The sequence below is a fragment of the Megalops cyprinoides genome, chromosome 3 (genome assembly GCF_013368585.1).
Source record: "Megalops cyprinoides isolate fMegCyp1 chromosome 3, fMegCyp1.pri, whole genome shotgun sequence".
NCBI lineage: Eukaryota > Metazoa > Chordata > Actinopteri > Elopiformes > Megalopidae > Megalops > Megalops cyprinoides.
Genome location: NC_050585.1, coordinates 8,136,352 through 8,159,512, shown reverse-complemented (window position 1 = coordinate 8,159,512; position 23,161 = coordinate 8,136,352). Strand labels below are relative to the sequence as shown.

Here is a 23,161-nt window from a genome sequence, read left to right as displayed (position 1 = left end):
TCAGATCCCCATTCGTCACCGGCACTGCCACGCTGCCGCGGCCCCCCCCCCCCCCACCCCCATAAGAGCCCGCACGTTTGTAATTACTGCCCCTCTGAGGGGCGCATCTCCATAAACCACCCCACCCTCCGAGCTTACGCGTACGGTAATCAAGGTAATCATGGGAGGAGGTGTAACCCAGTTAATCCCCTCCCTCTGTCCCCTCTATCGCATATTACATACTCAGGTCAGCACCCCCACAAAAATGAGTGGTCATTAGAGTGCTCTCGATACCCCCTCCTACTGCACACACTGGTGTGTACATATGTGTCAGTGTGAATGAGTGTGTCCTGGGAAGTTACACTAGGGTATCCATAAGTGTAGGAGAGAAACAGTATAGCTTCTCACTAAGAGGATTTGTTTCATGGCATGGAGTGATTTAAAGACATGGCAGTTACTGAACTGTGCTGTAAGTGCTGCGATGATGTGTATGAATGAGAGAAATGAATCCAAGTGTTCTGTTTGAAATGAATGAAGCTGTGTGTGGAAGAGTTTCGCAGGAAGAGAGAGCTGCATGTTCGTTTCGTAACATGTGAAGCTGCATCCTTGGTAATTCCCGATCCCAGATGCACGGGAAGGCGGGCGGTGAAAGGTGGGGTGGGCGGGGCTGAGCTGGCGTGAGGTCACTGGGGAGGGGGAGGAGTCTTGGTCAGCTACAGTGAGGCCTGTAGGCCGTTTAAATTGCACCGCCGTTTAATCGCAGGGCACTCAATGTGCTGCAACTCACCAATGACCATGCCTAATCGCTCTCACGGAGAGGCGAGCGGAGGGGGCACATCAAACACCTGCCCTTCTCTGTGTGCACACGTGTGTGTGTGTGTGTGTGTGCATGTGTGTGTGCATGTGTGTGTGTGTGTGCATGTGTGTGTGTGTGTGTGTGTGTGTGTGCATGTGTGTGTGCGTGTTTGGCCACTCTCACGTGCTACAGGATTTCTGGCCCAGTTGTTTAAGCCCAGTATTTTATTTTTTGGGTTCTAGTGTGTTTTACCGGTCCTGGACCTCCCTCATCCTTCAGGACTTCTGCTTCCCCCTGTTCCTCTGATCTGAGCAGCACACAGATGCCGTGCAGTAGATGGGCTGGATCAAAGAGCGGCTCTGTGTTTTCTGTTTGGACTGGCTGGGGGCAGGGGGGGGGGGTTTCTCCGGAAAGCATGACCTCCCGAATACAGATTAGTCTGCTAATATATTAATAAATAATGGCTCCTGGCAGGCCTTTTAATCGTGTTTGATTAATGGTGACGGGGCTGGAGATATATACATGCTTGAGAGCCTCGGTCTCCGCGCCGCTTTTGTCTCGGGGAGCTCTCATCCTGTACGTTAAAGCGCAGGCCGTGTGGCCACGCCATAAGCATGCATGCTCGCGCACACGCGCGGGCATACGCACGGCCATCGAGCACACCGCCACGTGCACACGCACGTGCAAGACGGACGCACAGCGCATTTTAAATGGACGGATAGAACGTCATTTCCAATGGACACCCCTCTCATGAGCATTTTAGTTTTAGATTTGAATCGAATTGGCTGAATAAGGCTGTTATGTGTGAACGATGTGGCATTGGTTCTAGACGAGCTTGCCGTGGCCAGTGCGTTATTAGCCTGAAGGTCGAGTTTTTGTCAGTGATTTAAGAATGGTGTGTCTTGTGTCAGTGATCATCTTTGTAGATCACTCAGCGTATTTATCACTGGGTCCTAAGCTGCCTTGCCTGATTGAACAGAATCCATCCCCTTATTCCGAACGAATTTTTCCCACTTTGGACTGAACTCTGTGCCTCTGGAGTGTGTGAGCAGGGGTGAGAGTTTGGCCAGAGCAGAATGCCTTTGGCTGGCAGCCGCAGGGAAGGGGACCTCTCCCGGCAGGCCGCGGTGATTAGCCAGTCCAACCTGGGCCGGCTGGGAGCGTCCCGCCAATCCGGTCCTATTAAACAAGGCCAATATTTCACTTAGCGGCAGCCCTTTTACAGTGGTCATTAAGACCCTCATTACTCTTTTTACTGGAGCCCTGCCTCGTTTGGGTTGGGATTAGCGTGAGAGCGTGTCTGTGGGCGGGAGGCGTGTGTCTGTGCGTGCGTGCGTGCGTGCGTGCGTGCGTGCGTGCGTGCGTGTGTGTCCATCTGTCCTCCGGCCAACTGACACGGCGTGTAATGTGCCTGGTGATACGCACACATGCAGCTCCCTCAGAAACCTCCTGCCGGTGGAGAAACGCACATACATCATCGTTACAAAGAAAAAAAAATGGCACGCAGGGCCCGGAAGCAACCGAGAGGCCATTCGCAGTGGCGGTGTCACAGAGGACAAAGGAGGCACTTTGAAGAGCGAACTCCGCTCCCGAAAATCCAAGACTGGGGATGTGGGGGTGGGGGGGCGGAGGGTGACTTTGCGGGAGCTGTCGTGGCCAGCGTGACGATCAGGAATGGGGGGGGGAGTGTGTGTGTGCAGGCTGAAGTGATTTATGCCGCAGCCCAGGAGAGCTCAGGCCTTATGGAGATGGAGTGGTGTTCTTTCACACGCCGATCTCGGTGCTAGACTCCATGGTGAGGGGGATGGGGGACGGGGGAAGCAGACAGCAGCATACTGTTGAAATGGTGGTGTCCACAGGATAAAACCCGCTGCAGCAGTTCAAGGCAGCAGGCAACACAGAACCAAGCCAAGGTAACACATTGGAGTCCCCCTCCTTCGTGTTTTTCCTGTTAGCATGATGACCAGTAGATGGTTTTCCTGTAAAGAGGCTGTACACTTCGTAATGGATAGGTGTGTGTGTGTGTGTGTGTGTGTGTGTGTGTGTGTGTGTGTGTGTGTTTGCGTGCATGTTTATATGTGTGCTGTTAGTACAGACCAAGATTGCTGTGTGTAATTACTGTTAGACAAGATAAAAAGCAAGTACCACATCTCCTTTATGTTGTATATTACTCTTGAACGAAGAAAATTACTCGCTTTTGAAAAGGAGTTTGATGTGACCTCGTTTGGTTTGCTGTTGGGGACAAAAAAAAACTTGAGACCAATGAGAAACATATTAATCAAAGGCATACGTTATGTTTATAATTTATAATTCATTTGTTTTCATGATGGTGTTCGGGATGTCTTTATTCTTAGATAACAAATGAATAAAATCAAAAAGAATATTCAAAATTGCTCTTACAGGATCTGTGCTATACGGCATGGACAGGATGTGATTAAAGCCAAATGTAATTGGGTGCTGGTGTGGGTTTGTCATCAGTGCCCTCTCATCGTGCTGTGATTTATTTATTGGTTTGTTTTTGTAATAACTGTGGCCATAGAGGGAATAAGTTATGGAAAGACAGCGGCGTGGTATAGCGGTAAGGTGCAGGGCTAGTAACCCAAAAGGTTGCCAGCTCAAGTCCCTGCTAGGGGCACTACTGCAAGATACCTGTTCTGCCTCAGCAAATATCCAGCTTTATGAATGGATAACATGTAAGAATTGTTTTCTACATACGTTGCTCTGGTTAAGAGTGTCTGCTAAGCAGCTAAATGTAATGTAAAAGAGGACCGGTGATGTTGACGTACTAGCAGAAGGCATCCCTGAGTATGTAGCTGATGAAGTCAGCTATTCCTAAACAATTTCCCCTGGCACATGAAAATGTTTTGCCTTTCCCAAACATGGTGCAGAATGTTTCTTCATTTTTGTGGGTGTGGACCTTTGTTTTGGAGCAGCGGCTCAAACGTTACAGTATTAATTCTAGAATTAATTTTTATCGAAAGTGGATCAAGCACGCGTTCCAACCAGTTTAAAAGCAGACGTGTGCAAATCAAAAGAATTTCAGTCGTCAAATTCATTTGGATTCACTGCTAGGAGTTAGGAGCTTGTTAAAAGCCTTTCTTTAAAAAGAGCTGCTGATTGGCAGTTCCTCTATAATTAGCCCAAAACGCCTTTTAGAGTTCAGTATAAAAAGGTTGCCAACAGACCAATGGCATTTTGCCAACGAAGGCGGTCTGCTGAAACGTTTTGAAATATAAACGTCATCTTTATGAGAAATCGCAGAGTAAGGCCGTTTTACGAACGTAGGCCGCGTTCGGACACGCACTAAAATAGATACTGTAGAATCTGAGCTAAACCAGAGCATAGCACCCAAGCTGCAGTATCAGGGAATTCCAGAAGTGCTTCTCTCCGTCTTTTCCTGGAGGAGGTCGGCGTAGCATCCTCGTCGCTGGAGCCGCCTGAGGAGTCGCGCCCCTCCGCCATTTTTGAACAGCCTGCTGCGTTTTTTTTTTTTTCCCCCCTCGGTTAGCGCACTGGAGCTGTGGACGGAGGGCTTTCTTTCGGCTGACGCGTGACAGTGGCGTGACAGAGACTGTCCGGCGGGGCCTCTAAGTGAGGCCTGGCGCGAGGTCAGCCGCCGCGGCCCGGCCAGCCACCGCGGCCCGGCCAGCCACCGCGGCTCGGCCAGCCACCGCGCCCGCGCCGGTATGAGGAGCGACACGCGTTCTGCGGGCGCTGATGGCAGCACGCAGGCCCCGGCCTCCTCAGCGATCCGGGCCCTCATTTACATAGCGATCAATGGGCTACGGTAATAATTGTGATCTATTGCGATAACATTAAAGTGGCCGGCGACCTTTGCGGAGAGGCACGGCGGCTGACCTTTGTGTGGAGGTGTGAGCGTGCCGGGAATGAGCGACCCGGGCCCCCCCCCCCCCCCGCCCCCAGCCGCCATATCTCACCCTGGGGCTTTATGGCCCTGACACGGGCCGCTGGCCCCATGAATGTTAATGCCCAGGGAGAGGGGCAGGGCGTGACACCTTCCCCTCCTATACGCACACATGCACACACGTGCACATAACACACGCATGCATGCACACATGCGCGCACACACACAGGCATGCGTACACATATGTATACACACACATATACATATAGGTGTGCGTACACACACAGACACGCACACATGCATGCATGTGCGTATGCACATACACGCACAAACCCACGTATGCATGCCCTACGTCTCGCACACATTCACACATATACACATCGCATTTTCCCCCTAATTGCTGCTGCTTTCTCTGACCTGTATGTGCGCTTGCAGGTAGCGATTCTGAGATGCAAAGCGGTCCATGTCCCTTGCTGTAGCCCCGTGTCATGTGAAGTGACAGGGCTCTTCCTGCCTCCCCCTCTCTCTCTCTCCCCGAAGCCCTGCCGCTCAGGATTCCGGGGGCCTGCGTGAGCCGTGCTCCGCCGGAATAAGAATGCATGCATTATTTGATAATCAGAGTTTATTGTAATCCTTGACCCTGGCCCCGCATTTCAAACAGGGATTGAGGATTAAGTTCGCCCTGCGCCTCCCTGACAGCCTGACTCCTGCTTCCTGAGGTCGGCCCCTGTCTCCCTCTAATGGAACAGGCAGCTGTGTGTGTGTGTGTGTGTGTGTGTGTGTGTGTGCGATTATGGAAAGCAGTCACTGCCGTCCGTGTCTTAATGCACAGGGAGCATGTGACCGTGCCCTCACCACCTGCTCAGCTGGTAGCCACATACGTAGACACATACATCCATACATCCATACATCCATGCACCCATACATACATGCACACGAAGAGGAGCCTAATGATACTGTACCACACTATAATATAATACCATAGTATAGTAATATAGCCTGTGGTGCCTGCTCTGCTCTCTGGGTCCTCTCTCTTTTTTAAGCCTCCGCTGAGTCTATTATTTAATCTATGTCTATTTTAAGTCATGTGTCTCTGTGCATCCTGTTCTAAGTGAGCGTCGAATTGGGTTGTAGCTTGGATTTGAGCTTCCGTGGAAGTGGGTTTGTAGCTCAGCTTGGAGCTACTGTGAAGTGGGTTATGGTTCCCCTCTGCGGCCGGATTCCGGAGGCTCTGACCAGCACACAGGGACCGCTCCGGGGGGCCTGACGATCCCACAGGAGGTGGCGTCCCCAAAAGACACAGTGCGGCACCGCTCCTGCTGTCCGATATTTCAATATTAAAAGGGTACAATAAATATATTACAATAAAAAAACATATATTTTTTTCCCAAGTCAGGTCCTCTCAAATGTTTAAATCATCTAATTGAAAAAAAAAAAAAAAGCATAAGCACTTTTTTTTCCTGCAACATTGTTCTGCCGATTTAAACAAGTGAAATGACACTTCCACGCATATTGGCAGCCGGGAAATTTGGGTAAAGCAGCCGAATAATTTATTTTTAATAAACAGCTTAAACGTTAAATGAGTAAAGCAGCTCCTGGAGGCACGGCTGTGTTTCCCTCAGCGCTCGCCCTGTCACTGTCATAGATATTAATTACATACATTACTTTCACACAAATGAACTAAACTTCCCTGTTTTGCGCAGTTTAACGAAGGGAACCGTGACTCCCTTGCTGGTGGCGCCGCTGCCAACTCGTAAAACAAATAACTGTGGAAGACCTGGGAGCCGTGTTGGGTTGTTGTTAATTGAAACCCCAAGGTATAAATCCACAGGTATTCCGTGATGTCATCGCTGGCGGGAGCTATTTTCAGGCCAAAACTTTTTTCCCCCTGTTGTCATCTCATACTGCCGCTCTGTGTGGGTACTGTAACAGCCCTATATGGATACTCCAACAGCTCCACATGAAGGTTTTGTGGCGGCCAGGGTTGTACCATACAGACAGTACTCTCCATATGCCTGCCTTCATGATTTCCTCCCAAGTGCAGCTTCAAGGACGGAATCGCTGATCCGAGATCAGCTCCCTCACATCAGGGAACGAGCCCAACTCTGCATCTCTGTCAAAATGTACTGAATCCCCCAGCTAAATATCATCTGTTAGGGAGGAGAGGAGCCGCAGGAAATGAAACACGCTTAAGCCCGGGGCACCAGAGGAGGAGAGGACCGGGGAGAGAGGTGTGCAGGGCAGAGTGCTGAGAGACGGAGATGGGACCGCGCGTTTCAGTGCGCCTGTTGTGTTTAGCATTCTCTGTAACCGTGATCAAAAGGACTTCGCTGCCAGCGCTCCCCGAGCTGTCTCCGAGACCAGTGTCCAACACTGCCATCTAGTGACACGCACGCGCATGTAACAAACCGCACGGTCGCCCGCTGTAGGAAGCGCGCTCACTAATGCAGATTAAAGACACCGCCCCTCTGTCACTACTTGAAAGAGACAAATTCGCGCTCTTGGTCTTAATCGGCCCAAACGGTGGATCGACGGCGCGCTAATGGGAATGTAGAGAGAGCCGCCGGTTTAGGCTCCGGCTCCTCTCACCGAAACGACCCGTGGCGTGTCCTCGGTCTCCTCCAGGCCTTTGGTGGAAGCGCTTGAAGGTTTTCACCCGAACCTGCGCGTGCTTGGAGAGGACGTGCTGGTGCTGTGCTCCCGAGCTGTCGGCCTGCTGCCCCCTCGCCCCGAGGGCCTGATCACAGGGGCGTGCCCGGTAGGGAGCGGAGGAGCCGTTTGAGTCGGTGGGTTTCGCTGGTGGGGATGGCGAGCGGAGCATGGCTGACTCAGCCCATTGGCTCCAGCGGTAGCAGCAACATAAAACAGCTGTACACTGTGAGCCCTCTATCCTACAGTGGAGTCACCACGCCTGCACACACAGCACAGAGGGCAGTGAGCCATACTGCGCTGTACCCCGTATGCTATACCCTTCACCCTGTGCTATACCCAGAATGCTGTGCTGTACAGTGTGTTATACCCTGTATGTAAACTCCATCCTATATCCTACATTATACCCAGAACCCTGCAGTACCCTGCTGTATCCTGTGTGTACTTTGTACCTTAATGTATATCCAGTGCTGTACACAGTGCGGTACATTGTGTGTTGTGCTCTGTTCCCTGTTGTATTTCTTGCACTGTACCCAGTGCTGCAGCAGCCCTCAGCCCGGGAATCCTGCAGCTCTCTCAGCGGCAGAGTTTTAGCCGAACCGCTCTTCTGCAGGCGTGGTGGAAATGTCTCTCCCCCGCGCCGCGTCTGGGCCCGGGTCCAGGCGCTCCCGCGAGGGTCCAGGTGGACGGGGGTGCGGGGGAGAGACATTTCCACCACGCGCTCTCTCTCCGGCCAGCAGACGGTTAAACGCTCGGGCCCGGGGAAGGCGATTCAGGAAAGCAAAATCAATTTTCTCTCAGCCAAGGAGTGGACGTAGGAGGGAGGAGATGGGAGACTCAGACGCTCCTCAGACGGGAGGCTGGCGCCTGATGGACAAACCGTCCCGGCTCTATAAATATGCATGAACCCAAAACCTTCTCTGCTCCCCTTTCCCCGTCAGGATAATACGCACCTTATCTGGATTACTGCATGTCTCGAGGTGTGTGTTTGTGTGTGTGTGTGTGTTTGTGTGTGTGTGCGTGTGTGTGTGTGTGCGTGTGTGTGTGTGTGTGTGTGTGTGTGTGTGTGTGTGTGTGTGTGTGTGTGTGTGTGTGTGTGTGTGTGTGTGTACATGTGTATGTTTGAGTATGTCTGCATGTGTGTGTGTGTACATGTATGTTTGTATGTGCCTGTGCATGCATGTGTGTGTGTGTTATATAGGTGTATGTGTGTGTGTGTGTGTGTGTGTACATGTACATGTGTATGTTTGAGTGTGTCTGCGTGTGTGTGTGTGTGTGTGTGTGTGTACATGTATGTTTGTATGTGCCTGTGCATGCATATGTGTGTGTTATATAGGTGTGTATATATGTGTGTGTGTGTGTGTGTGTGTGTGTGTGTGTGTGTGTGTGTGTGTGTTATATAGGTGTGTGTGTGTGAGAGAGAGAGACAAGCTGCAGCTTCTGGAGGGTCCGAAACGAGACTATCATTGTGGGTGCCATTGTGTCGCACTCCTTCAGAAACACGTGAGGCGCTCTGGCTCTGCCTCCCCTGCCGCGAGCACCTCTCCCTCACGCTGTGGAGACTCACCTGTGGATGCCCGTGGCAGCCACGTGCCGGGGCGAGTGCCAGGCCGTGGCTGCCAGGGACGCCGCACGTGCTCGGTGGCTGTGGCACCCTGTCCCCAACGTGGGGCCTGCCAGCAGCCTTGAGAGGAGAAGCAGCTTTATTCATCTGCTTGTGTTGATTAAGGAATCACAAGTGAATCTGAATCGTTTCGTTGAGTCACTTAATGTATCCGTCTGCTTGCGTTAAGGAACCGCAAGTGAGTGCGAGTCGTTTCAGTGAGTCATTTAAAGTGCACAAACACAGGTGTGTGGCAGAATTGGACCTGAGTCTTCATAATTCCTCCATGCACACTGACAGTGATGATCTTAATTTCATTTAGAATTCCAGTGTAGACAGTACTCCCTTACCTCATCAGGACCAAACCTACCAAAATTAAATCAACATATCAATAAAAAATGCATGCTGAAATAAATTAGTAATATTGGAATAAATGCATCTTAATAAAACGTGCATTTTATGTATAGTATGCATTGCTGTATTATGATGTCCATTTATTTAAACCATATTGTATTGGCACATCCATTTATATCAGATCCTACTGTATTTATTTCTGTATTTGCATATTTATTAATCTATATATTTCCCTTTTATTGGCACCCCAATGTTATATAGAGCTGATTAAATCAGGAAGGCCAGCGGCAGCACTGTGGGCTTTACCACCGCCAGACAGACAGGCATGCGGACAGACAGACAGCAATTGCATCTCAATCGCGGGCGGCGGCCGGCCGGCCCTTCCACTCAGCACTGTAAATATGTCCTTGATTGATAGAATTCCACACCGGGGTGGGAGGAGCAGAGGTATTTAGGAATACATATTATCCAGTAAAATTACATCTGGCCGCGGTCTCCGAGCCGCGGCCCGCGATTCCCTCCACCGCGGGCCGACGCCCGCACCGAGCCGGTAATCAGTGAGCGGGGCGGCCTTAAAGGAACGGCGCACTCTAACGTCGGCTGGTGCGTGTCTCCCTCTAATTGCAGTCCTGTGCCTCGGCCGCCGTCATTGTTTTTCAAGTGCCGTCAAGCGGGCCAGGCGAATTATACCTGCGCGCAGCCGCCTGATTGAGTCCCCCTCTCTCTCCGGCGCGCTCTCGCCCGTCCCAAGGCGCTCGGTGAGCCGGCCGTGTCCCGGAGGCCCGGTCTGTCTCCCGGGCTCGCCCCCCCCCCCCGCCGAAACCCTCCTCCGCCCGTGCCGCATCCTCTGCACTGCAGAACTTTGTGTGCCAGTCTCCAGGATAGATTTTAATTATTGTCACCGCAGACAGTTTTGGGTCATCTTATTTATGTTTTTTTCCTCCCCCCCCCCCGGTCTGAGTCCCAAAGCAATCAGATTAGAAAATCCGGCACATCGCGCCCCCTCCGCCCCCACCCCGGACATGCGTACAATCTAAGCGTTCCATTAAATATCACAGCCCATCATCAATATCGCAGCCAGTCTTAGCCAACGATGCATACTGAGCTAATGCGCTGGGAAAGATTTTTAAAAACGTATCAGATGCGGGCTTATGAGATGCCGAGAGGAGAGATACGGATAAAGACGTGGATTTGCAGTGACAGCTTCATCTGAAATTAATGCCCTCATCAAAGGGCCATGATTTGGAATTATTTGTTTATAGCCGCATATCTTTAAAGTCGGTTAGCTGCTGTGCTCTTAGGATACAAGGCCTCTGATTACTTGGCTGATTTCAGATGCGCAAGCTTAATCTATGAGACGGTTTTATATGCTGTGTGTTATGTACATATGTGTTTCTGGAATGTAATGACCTGGGAAAATGTTGTACACTACGCAACATGTTTATCTGGAACTGTGTATAAATGTATGGATATCTTGGCAATGTTGCTTTTATTTTTGCATTACAGGACGGAACTATACCGGTCACTGTTTGGGAAAAGCTCCTCTTTCAGTGGAACGCCGCGGGAATGAGGAGGAGACGGCAGGACCGACAGGCATCACCAGGAGGAGTCATGCAGGCTGAACTGGGAACCGGGATCACAAAAACATGATCAAGGCAGACTGATGTATCCCCTTATTGGTGCCAAACCAGGAATAATGTAGCCATGCAAATAAATGAAGCTACTTAGCACCAGTCTGACAACAATAAGTGGACACGTCACAAATGCTTAACTCTTCATTAATAACTCTGCTGCGAACCAGGAAAAGCGGTTAATTAATGCAGGCTCCGCCCCTTCGTGCTGATCTGTTCTGTGGCCTGCTCCTTCAGCCGGACTGGCCAGACAGGACTTGTTTCTAACATCAGAGGGTTCTAAGATTTCACCGTCAGTTCTGCAGTCTTTCCCCACTCACTGACTCAGTTGGGCAACCCCGGTTGTTAAAATGTGACCGTGTTTGTTGAGAGCGAACGTTGCTGTGCATGAAAACTGCGACCTCACTCAGCAGGGCTGGCAGTCCTCCTCGGTCCCATAAGACTTTGCCGAGGTTCATGCCACTGTTTGTCGTGGACATTCTGTGTCATAAGCACCAAAAAATGCCCCCACCCAACTGAACAACTAGACCTGTCTGAGTGTTTTTGGGCAGCAAATGTGCCTTAGTATGTTGTGATTTGTTTTTTTATAATTGTTTTTATGACTGTTACCTGAAATAAAAAAAAAAATAGGGACTGACATCACAGCATTGTCATTTTTATTTCTGAATCTCTCCGTTCTTCCCAACTCTCTGGAAATGGTATTTGCAGACAAACAACTTGATTCTGCGGTGCGTCTGTAATTAGCTGTGGAGTCAGCGAAGCCGGCGCGCCTCCATAGATCAGCAGGGCCCTCCGGGGAGGCCATCGGGACCGAGCGAGCCGCATTTCCAATTATTGTGTTGAATTGCTAATTTAGTTATTGTGCCTCCCGTAATTGTGATGGGTATTGGGTGTGCGATTCAATTTGTTTTAAATATTTGTGGGCTGGCGGATTGGTAATGGGGCTGACCTATCTAGCGGCCCAATATGAAAGTAGGAGACAAAAAACAAAAGGGAAGAGACTACAAAGACCCCCCCCCCCCTTTTCATTTTGATCTGCCTCATCCCTCTTAAGACTGTTGAAGTTAAAAAGCTTGAAATTTCAAAAAAAAAAAAAAACATGGCCCTTTGATCATCTGCGTGTGGAAGGCATCAAGCATTAGGCGAGAGGATATTTAGGACTTTGGTTTTCGAGATTATCGTGGTACGCCTCTCTCTCCCCAAACGTTGCGGCAGGAGCGTGGCGTTCGCGCGTGAAGGTAATCTGCTCTGCTCTGCTGCGGCAGGATTACCCTGCTGCCTGAGTCTCTCCGTGAAGACGTCGCGCGCAAGCGTTCTGCGCCGCCGTTAGCGCTGACGTACGCTGCGTTTTATGCTTGCGGTACCCATGCGACTGCGACAGCGGGCTCCACCCCACTCACTGCCTCGTGCAGGAGACGCTACGTGATCTTGTGTTTAGCAGGTCGACCGCCTGAAGACTAGTACTGTTCGTCAAGACGCAACGTCAGGGTCAATTCCAATACAGGTTACTGCCAGGCACTTTCTCGTGATTTTTAAGAAGTATTTTCATTAAAGATAATTGATTGTATATACAGCCTTGTTTTAGGAATTGAAAGTAATTGTAGTTTTGATGTGATTAAAGAAATCTATTCAAACGTTAAACATATGGATGATATGTGTGATAAGTGTTCGTGTGCCTCAGGCTTTTGATTGATTGGAGCATCGCTAAAATGTGTAATGCACACATCACGAATTGATTAGTAACAACAAACAAACCGTCTTTAAAATATGGTCACCAAGTCTAAGGACTGACTATCAATTAGACCATTACAGCTGACTGCATTTGGTTATAAAGACTTGCTCTGACCTTTTGTTTTTGGGTCAGAGCATGAGAAAGTGGCTTAAGGCTATGGCACTGCAGACTGACCGCAGCATGGGGCGGAGGTCGAACCAAAAGACACGCGCTAACCAGAACAGCTTTTCATATTGCTTTCACAGTGCAGAAACACAGCCTAATAATAGCATTATTCTGCTCCCACTGTCTGACATTGAGCAGAAGAGCTCTAACTCACTGAATAGGACAGACTAGCACCGGTCTGGCTGGTGAGGCCGCTGTAGACAGGTGAGACAAAGGTGTCTGATTCAGGACTCACCTCCAGGAGCTCTTGGCTGTAAGGCATTTATGCACCATTACCACCACTCACAGACCCACACAGACGACCCTGGAAATGGCCAATTCATTTAAAAGTTTGTGGCTGTTGTACAGTGTAATAGAGATTGTGTTTGTCGAGCTCTAATACACAATTATTCATGCTTTTGGGCAAACAAGTCCCATTTTAATTACAAGTGTTCTGTTGACATCTTTATAGTGTGGTGTGGTTTAGCTACTAGTGACATTTTGGACTGTTGGCAACAGACAGGACTGTCTGAAACTCAGGGGCTGCTGCACTATAACCAAATCTTTATGTAGGGTCTGAAACTGTTGAGCACTGTTGATATGACAGGACAGTAAGGTCTTGAAGCAGTTCTGGAGCTGTGTACAGCCCTCGCTGTCAGAATCTTTCCAACAACCTGCAAGTGACGTAATCATCGTCTCTGGCTGTCCTTGCCATATAGGTCAAATCACAGGAGAGAGGTTAGCGATTTTTAACCCCTTTCTGTCACTTATTTCTGTTGTGTTCTGTTCTTTTTGGATGCCTCATGCCTGGTCTTTTTCTGTGAAGAGTCTCAAAACTGTGCTTGAACCTGCCAACTCTTCTTGCATCCAATGTAGTGAGAAATTAAGCACACAGACACAATGTCACGTTACTTGCCTTTATTAATATGACAGTTTGAGGTAACTGGATTTGCCACAGTAAACACACAAACTCCTCCTCCCAGCTCTGGCATGAAACAAGCCACCTCTTTTGACACAAGACTACTTAACATCGAGACAGACTAACACATCACTGTGCGTGAAGTCACCTTATAATGCCACTCCGTTGCCCTTCAGACATCAGGCAAGGATAAAGGAAACAAGAAAAAGGCATCATTGACCTTTAATCGAATGAAGTATCATTTGAGTTTGATACAATGGATAGGCTGTCCAGCAGACACGGTTGCCATCACTCGTAAAAAAGCCTTAAGCCAATGAGAGAAGAGGGAGAGGCAGTACTGCCCATATAGTGGTGGACACTACCGGTGAACATACTTGCCCCGCCCCACTCCCACAACTGTACATTACAGCCATAATCAGCCTCATGCTCAACTTGAACCAACAGGGACAAACACTTGGGTTCAGCCCACTGGGCCTCGACCTGTTCTCCCACCGATTTCTCAGCTGGCCATTCTGCGGAATACTCTCATATACCCTTTAGCCATCTTCGCAATTCTCACCTGCACTTTGGGTCATGGAACTAGAAGCCTAGAAGCATGATAGTTACATGTTAGTATTTCCTTTGTACTCTGTAAAGTCACCAATGAAAGTCACCAAATGGATATTATGTACAGTATATCACAAATGCAAAAGACCACCAATGGATTGTTCTACAGAGGGGGGGTGAGGGGCACGTTTAGCTACGACTGCATCACGGTACACATGAGAATGCATCTGCTTGTCGTTATCATGATAGACATTTAATAAATTAGTTATTTAATTGCATCTTATTATGTGTGTTTAAAATATATTATTTGATAGTTTGTTTAAAAAAAATAATTGTGGGGGGAAATTCATGCCATTTGGCAAACGCGTATCTGATTAGAGGGAAAACGAGGATTATTTTTGCCTAACAACCACTGCACCATAAACCAATTAGAGCATCGTGTGCGTGTGTGTTTACTTGGTGCTGTGCCAGGCCCTCTGTGGGCTTTGATTACCCCACCAAAAATTCTGCTTGTTTACTCTTTCCCTGTTTGATCATCAATTAAGTGCTCCATCTAAAGGTGCTCCAGTCTCCGGGAGTCATGCTCCCTACTCCATAATATCGCATCCCTGCTGTCATTGATGTCCAGATTTGAGATCACTGCATGCTTAAAACCCACAAGCACCTCTTTTGGAAATAAAATATTTCCCTCATTTCCATTTTTTTTTTTTTTTTTGCTGTGGCCTCCCCCTATAGGTGAAGTGGCTCTTGCTATATTTAATGACACGGGCGAGTCCTGCCTCCTGCTTGAAGAATGGGCTTTGCTTCAGCGGGCTGAAATATAAAATGAAACCACACCATCCCTACACGTTGGCATTGCCGTTACTCTTCCGTTTATAGTGATTATCTCTACAGGGTTTTGCGGTTCAGTGTTCTTATACATGTTAAAATTGCACTTCAAGAAAGAAGGAAAAAAAACATCTCACTTGACTGTGTACATGTACATGTATGAGTACAATATAAACTCTAAACACATCTGCAATATGTTTTAAATGTGCACCAGATTATGGATCCACTGCAGTTTTTCCCCAAGGCAGTCAGCCCTCTAGGAGAGTCCAGCCACATCTCACTCTCCCTCCAGGATCATAGCCAATGGGTTACATCGTCAAGGGCAGCACTGTCTCTAAAGCTAAAGCCCTCCATGGGCACCATGTTGGCTCCTCCAGCCCCAGTTTCCAGCACAGCACATGAATCTCAGGGGCTCTTCTGTGGTATGCGTGTATGTGTGTGTGTGCGTGTGTGTGCGTGTGTGTGCGTGTGTGCAGTAGCCCGAATGTTTGGCAGAGGGCGGTCTCTACGAGGAGGCGGGGGCGTCCATGGTGGACAGGATGCGCACCACCTCAGCCCGCTGAGTGGGCGAGATGTGCTGGGTCATGTGCACGATGGAGTCCATGGCCACCTCCGGGTTGGCTTGGACCAGGCTGTGAAAGAGAGGGTGAGAGTGAGGCCCGCAGAAATAAAATGTCCAGAATGGTTCTACACGCTGCAGTCATTGGTCAAATTGGAATCCTTTGTTGAAATGCAAATACGTTCCTCCGTCAACAGTCAAGTCAGAATCTTTTGTTCAAATGCAAATGCTTTCCTTTATCTACAAAAGGAGGTTCTCCGGTTCAGGAGCATCGCTTGCTATTCCCATGGTGCATGTCTGTTAACGGTGGTGTACTGAATAGGACAGGTTACACACAGATGAAACTGCAGACAGATCTACTCGCTCTGTATCTACGGCGAGGCCCTCTCACCTGCGGATCTGCTTGAGGATGTGGTCTCGGCGGATGTACTTGATGTTCTCATCGATGACGGACCTGGCCCCCTCCTCCTCCGCCAGCTGCCTCTCCATCCAGGCCACCACCTCCTCGTTGCTGTCCCACAGGTACGCCTGGCAAGGTCAGACGCTGTCGGTCACATCCAGGTGTACATGGGGACCCCGCCCATATCAGACAACCTGCACATCCCCAAACCCCGAGCTGACAGGACGTCCCAGGCCAGGGAGTGAAGACACACCTCCACACGATAGGCATTGGGCACAGCCACACGCAACGATCCCACCCAGGGCGGGCATTTTCGCTGCCTGACTCCAGCGAGACACCCAGATTTTGGTCATTTGGAGTTTCAATTTATGATATTAACCATTTGTGAAGCATATGTTCACTTGTCAATCATTTATCCAATATGAGACTAGAAATATAGTAAAGTATACAATATAGAAATTAGAATATAGAATAACGTATAACAGAATAAGGCATTCATTCTCTGAATCGATAGCACTACAACGTCTCTCTCAGCCTCGTCTTTTTATGCGTTTTTTATCGTCCTCCCCGCGCCCCTCTCGGCAGGATCCAGAGACGGATTCCGCGCCGACAGGAACCTGGCCGGTGCGCAGGGAGACGCGGGAGGGAGAGGGGGCCACGGCGGAGCCGCTGTCGCCCCAAATGAAATCAATTTGGAGAGCCGCTACGGTAATTGGTTTCTAAACAGAATTCTGTTATGACCGTCTGGTACCTGTTTTCATTTCGCCTTGGCATAAAAATAAGTCCCCTTACAGAGATGACAATAAAATAACCTTGTTCCTAATTCCGCGCCCCTTTCCCCCTCCCCCGATCGCGCCGCAGGGGAGGGAGGGAGACGCCGGCGCAGTCTACGGAAGGTGAGCGCTGAAGTTGCGACAAAGAACTCCGCCGTGAACCCGCACACACGGCGCCCTCTCCCCGAGTGCGTTACCGAGCACACTGGCCTTTCGTTTGAAGAGCGAAAGAAACATGTAAAAACTGATATACTTACCACGTTTCTATATTCAATTTTAATGCATGAATTCGAAATCAAAATATCACAAATAAGGATACAAAAGTCATTAGGTTTAATGAAACTGACTGAACTTTCCGATTTAACTTTCTATAAAACGACTACTCTTTGTTGGTTGATTTCAGAAAAATAAAAAAAGAACATGAAAAGCCTCCTGAGTGCATGCCAATATCGTAATTTCTCATTTTAAATTGTTTTCTTTTGAACTTGCACTTCCGCATTTCTGTCATATTTCTACTTTGAAAAGTAATAAATATGAAAACAAGATTTGTTTTCTCAGATCTTACCCATTCTATTGACTCAGAGCCTAATACCATCATCCATTTGCAGTGTTACTCTCAAATATATCATACATTTGTATAGATTATTAGATGACATCGAGCAGCTTTGATCTGAGATGGGTGAGATTAATGTATGCAATTAAAATGACCTGTTATTCAGCTGCAAAAATACCAGGTTGTTTTGAGTGCGCGCAAAGGGTTAAAATTCAATGTGTTTTTCCCCCTGTGTTTTTTGCGACACGGCTGGTCAGGAGCAGGTTAATATGTGGGCCCGTGAAGTGAAGGGACCGGGAAATGTCCATATCAAACACGCAACAAGCTTCAAAGGAACCAAAGGAACCAACCGCCACACTGACACCTTTTTGACCAAACTTGATAGCGAAATGCATATTCATGAGGTAAGCAACTTCTGATCCCAAACAAAGTAAAGCTGTGGCTTATAAAGATTGTGAAAGCGTTAATGACTTCTCCGTTTTGAGCCCCGCATAAGAAAGCTATATTCCCCATGCTTGTAGTCCATGAGAATATTTAATACCGTTATTAATCATTTTTAATCCGTTTGCTTTTAATTAAGAAACAGCGTGTTGCTGTCCTATCAGCGCGTGCCAGGGTGCAGATTAATTGTAGCTTAAGATAGCTTGCCTTGATTGGTGTAATGTATTAGCTAACAAGACGCCGGCTTCTAAAGATACTTGTACACCACCTTGGGAACTTGGCATCTCTCCAGGCCTTTTTTCTCCTCCCTTTTGCTTTTTTTTTCTCTCCTCCCCTCGCTTTTGCAGCTTCCATCTGAAGCTCAGTCTGGAGGGTGAGGGACACTGCCGTCACCTCTGGGTGGAGGTTTATTTGTGCTTTCGTTTCCTCCCTTGCTGGGGGCCCAGGCCCGGCCCGGTGTGTCACCCCCCGGCCGCAGAGCGCTGAAGGTTAAGATGGTTCCCCCGCGGGCCCCACCGGACTCCGGGGCCCCCTGGGTTCGGGAGGAGAGGGATTCGGTGCCGTGACGTTGGGCCTACCAGCCGCACCACGGCTGCCGCTGGCTGCAGGAACGCTGGGACGAGGATTAGGGGGTTTGGGGGGTAGCGGAGGGCTGGGGTCTAGGATGGGGAACGCTGCCAGCAGTATTCCAAAGGAAGGAATGTCAGAGGTTTTGGGGAGAGAAATCTGGCCATTAGCCATGGCTGGTGAAAGCGCTGGCACCACACAGCCCGGCCTGAGAATATTACCAGGGCCCTCCTGGACAAAGGAGTGACAGTGCAGTCACCACACAATACTTCCTTGATCCTACTGCTTATTTCGCACGCTTTTTTAATACCACCGTATCGAACGCTGCGGCATCCTTCACAGGGCCTGAGCGTTCATTTTTAGCGCGTCTCCGAGAGGCCCGGAGGCGCGACGGCCGCTCACCTTGACGGCGCCCTCGGCCTCCACGAACCAGCGGCGCAGCATGGCCTGGATCTGGCCGTCCGTCAGCTCGCTGTTGGCCGACTGGATCTTCCTCTTCACCGTGTCCTCCAGCAGCAGCCGCCGCAGGCGCCAGTAGAAGAACTGCCGCGAGGTGCCCCACTCCAGCACGTCCTGAAACGCACCACAGCGGTCACACCCCGCCCCCCCCTTTTGCATCGCTCTGCAGAGACGATCTGCTGTAGCAAGTTTACGCATGGCAAGGCAGCAGTAGAGGGAAAAATACGCACAAGCATGGTCTCAGGGACTAACCCCAGACTTCCGCGGGAGACAGATAGCTTCCAAAGCAGTGGCACACGCATGGCCTGAACCACAGCCACAGAACCACAGGGCCTTCAGACTATGCTGCCGTTACGAATACAAACCAAACTCACTGTGTCTAACATCCTCAACATCCATACATCCTGATCACTCACAAAAGTTTTTTTTTTTTTTTTCCTTCCTTTTTGTGTTTTAGGCGGGGGGTGGATTAATGACCGACTCCCGCGCTAATCATTCAGAGGAGTCGAACTCTCCCCCGGACTTCTGCCACTGTGGCGCGACGTGATGGAGCGCCTGATTGGCTACCGCCCCTGCGGTGTGCTCCACATTAGCCGGAGCTCCGAAACAAGTAATCAGACCATAATTAAAAGGCCTGTGCCTTCAGGAGAGGAGACGCTCTCAATCTCCAGGTAGCAGCAAGATAACGGGCTGGCATTTGAGGTGCCGGTACCCACTTCCTGTTCCTCTCCGCTACTGGAATGAACATTCTGCTGACTTTACGTGTCATACGCCCTGAGAACATACAGCCAACTGGGTGTCTCTAACTTTGAGCCCTTGTTGTAAAGGTGACAACTTTGTGTGAAAGCATGCTACTGAGGTCATGTGATCTTGAAAACACATATATATGTGTCTCCCTGCTGTTCAACTTCAAAGCACATGGAAGATCTTAGAGTGACGGCATACAGTGTGAGACCTCGGAAGACCTAGAAGCAGTGCAGGGACTCACCGTTATGACTCCCTTCTCCTGCATCCGCCCTGGGGTGTCGTGGAGGTCGGCGAACTGCACCGCCACCTGGTGGTAGATGGGCAGCAGGAACTCCTCCCTCTCCTTCAGCTTGGCCTCCAGCTCCTTGCGCTCTGGGGTGCTCAGCTCGGGAGTGCCTGTTAAAGCAGGGCAGGGCACTCTCCAGTCAGGATCAAACACAACACCCCTCACTTCAGAAGTGCGGGCCAGCTGAGCTTTCATAGTAAGTTTGTGTCGTTGTGTGGAGGTTACAAAAAAGGTTAGTAGGTCAAGACATGGAAGACATGTACAAGACCAAAAAGCTACTGGAAGACGAACACACATACGCACAAAAGGGTAAGTCAGAACCGGCTCTGGTGAGACCTTGCTTGGTCAGCTTGGCTGTGCGATCCTGGCTGCCAGTCCAACCCGGCAGTGATTAAGATGACATTAACAAATATGTCAATGTCTATTTTCTGCTCAATTTGAGGCCTCGCGGCTGTGAAGATTGCTCTGTCCCTCTGCAAGACCCCAGAGAAAACCAGCACAAAAAGAAAGGATGAAGTGAGAGACATGAGGATGGGTGGGGAGGCCCACAATGTGTGTGTGTGTGTGTGTGTGTGTGTGTGTGTGTGTGTGTGTGTGTGTGTGTGGGGGGGGGTAGTCAAAGGCCTGTCCATCTATGGGCTGATGAGTGGGCTGGATGGACAGACTCCCAGAAAGCCTTCTCCAGCTGGCAGTCATAATCCACAGAATGCTTGCCCTGTTTTTAGCATTTACTCAAAGAGGAGGACTGTATGAAATCCAAGAGCCGCTTCTCATCGGCTTCTCCAGTCGACGCTGTTGCAGATGTTCGATCCTGTCTGCCCTTTAAGCGCTTAATTGTCCCAGTAATTACTTAGCTAACTAACCTCTGCGCTGAAAATCACCTGAAATAATTACGGATTAGACAGGACTGCTTCTCGCTGGGAAGAGAAACGGAAGAATCCCAATTCAGAAAATACCACTGCCCGAATTGGAGAACCGCTTTAAACAGGCGGAGACCTGTACTGTACACAGGTGCACAAGGCTGGGGGAAGCCTGAGAGCCTGAAATCATGTGGTGCAGGGTGTGGACGCATTATGGGACTCAATCAAATGTTTTATTTTATTGGGGGTGAATAAATTATGTAGCGTTTTAAAACAGGGCATAGTCCGAGTGGTTTGAGTACTGTATTGAGTTTTTAGCGAGTATAAGCACACAGATTAGAGTGCGCAGCAGTCTATGAATGTGTGCAGTCAGTTGTATTCATGTATAAGGATCAGGTTTCAGTAATGCGGGTCTTCGGGTATGTGCTGGAGTAACTGCATGTTGTAATGGGAGACGGAGCAGTACAGTGACTGAGTGCAGACGTGTGTAAGACTGAGGGAAGATGTGTGTAAGTGAATGCAAAAGAGGCCATGCACATTGTTTAGTGCGAGTGGATATGCAGTGGTATTTCAGTGTAAGTGACTGTTAACGGTGGCACGTGTGCATGTGTACATGTGTACATGTGTGTGAAGAGTGGTGTGTATGTATACCTGTGTGTGTGTGCGCCTATGTGTGTGGGTATGTATGTGTATACGTGTGTGTGTGTGTGTTTGTGTGCGTGCGCCTATGTGTGTGGGTATGTATGTGTATACGCGTGTGTGTATACGCGCGTGTGTGTGTGTGCGCGCCTATGTGTGTGTGTGTGTGTGTGTGTGTGTGTGTGTGTGTGAATGCGTGTGTGTGTGTGTGGGTGATCTCGCTGCTCTCAGTAATGCTGTGCTGGCTCTCTGGTCCCCAGACTCCTTGCCCATCAGCTGTGAGATTGATCTCTGTCAGAACCAATCCGTCAGTCTCCGTGCAGACCGCTGCTCGGTCTGCCTCGCCACACTGACAGCTGATACCTATTTTCACTGGAGAGTAAAATCAATTGCAGTAGAATGAAAAGAATAATCAGCCACTGATTGATCTGTGGGCGGCCAGATTGACATGTGTCCCCGGGGACTGGGATGGAAAGGGTTACACTCACCAGAGAGGAAGATAATACCATACAGAGAGACACACACAGATACTACTTTATAAAGAGAGGGACACACAGACACACATACACAGACACACACACAAATCCTCAGCTCTCTGCAATGTTCATTGTCAGACTGGTCATTACATCACCTCCACAGCCCACAGTAACACACCAAATTCAGTCTCTCGCTTCTGCTGCTCTGGTGTAAAGCGCCCCCCAAGCCTGTACTGAGGACCCACAACCCCATCCCAAATGGCTTCAGACCTGTACCCCCCTCCCATCACTGTGCTTCCCTGGGTTACATCCCCACAGGAACCATTCAGGATACCAGATTTATTGGATTTACCGAATATTCAATATCGTTTGTTCCTCCGACTTGAATTCAAGGGCTTAATCTTTTTATGCGACGTGTTCAGATGTTGCCCGCAGCCAGAATTTGGGTAGATTCAGATTAAATAGCCTATTTCTTTCACTTAGTCTTTAAGTGACGTGAATATAAGTACATTATAAATCCCTTGACAAAACAAATCAATAAATAATTATGCAGAACAAGCAGCAAGTGGTGTTGGGACACTAGAAACTATTTGGTTGGAATTAATTACAGAGTTGATAGGATAAAAATGACATGCTGTTATTATCCCCACACGTTTTTTGCCATATTTACTGACATAAATAATTTCTTATAATAAGCACGCTCGGGCTTCTTTTGGAGAATAATCTGTCGAACCCGTCTGATTTTCACACTGCCTGACTTCACATGCTGTGGGCTTTTTCCAGCACGTCGATGGCATAGATTCTGAGCAGCTTCAGCAAAACCTGCTGAAGGTAAAAAGCCTATTTTCATCATGTAGCAGAACTACATTGGGGTGTTTTCACATAAATAACAATAGCGGCCCAGGTGTCCTGCGGAGATCAGTGTCAGAGGGGAGAGAGGCTTGTGAAGCCGGTTCCTGCCTGCACTGTGGGATTCGTGGAAAAAAAAAAGAACAGGATGGTTCTGTTCTCATTGGGCGCAACAGCGACAAATAAGAGTGTTTATAAAAGGTGTACAAGAGCTAGGCAGAGGAAATGAACAGAACAGACTGGAAGGGATCTTTGAATGAGCTTAAATGTAACACTGTAACACGCAATATATGGCAGAAGTTTTAACTTTAACTGTATGGTAACTGTACAGTATGTAGAACCCCCCCCCCCCTTTGAGACTGAGGTTGGTTTCACACAGACTGATCTAGGCGCTGTATATCTGCCCCGGGGGCCGGGGCCGGGGCGAGAGGGTGGCTGCTGTCCCACGCGAGCTTGCGCGGGCGCTGCAGCGGTTGCCGTGGCGGCCGGCGGTAATGGGGGGGAGC

The 23,161-nt window shown here is 49.2% G+C and overlaps 2 protein-coding genes across 13 annotated transcripts in view; one reads left to right on the top strand and one right to left on the bottom strand.

The window, feature by feature from the left end:
* The window catches only part of aatf (apoptosis antagonizing transcription factor), a 32,735-nt gene extending 21,301 nt beyond the window's left edge, over positions 1-11,434 (top strand). Inside the window, exon 12 of the mRNA XM_036524650.1 lies at positions 10,753-11,434. Within this exon, the coding sequence (XP_036380543.1) occupies positions 10,753-10,816 (64 nt within the window). The 3' untranslated portion in view covers positions 10,817-11,434. The remainder of the gene's footprint in view (positions 1-10,752) is intronic.
* Positions 11,435-13,663: 2,229 nt separating this feature from the next.
* Positions 13,664-23,161, bottom strand: part of acaca (acetyl-CoA carboxylase alpha) — a 62,924-nt gene continuing 53,426 nt past the window's right edge. For all 12 annotated transcript variants that reach the window (XM_036525856.1, XM_036525854.1, XM_036525859.1 and 9 more), the window contains 4 exons: positions 19,787-19,941; positions 18,742-18,912; positions 15,997-16,133; positions 13,664-15,678 (listed from right to left, as the gene is read on the bottom strand). In XM_036525856.1, the coding sequence (XP_036381749.1) occupies positions 15,552-15,678; positions 15,997-16,133; positions 18,742-18,912; positions 19,787-19,941 (590 nt within the window). In that variant the 3' untranslated portion in view covers positions 13,664-15,551. The remainder of the gene's footprint in view (positions 15,679-15,996; positions 16,134-18,741; positions 18,913-19,786; positions 19,942-23,161) is intronic.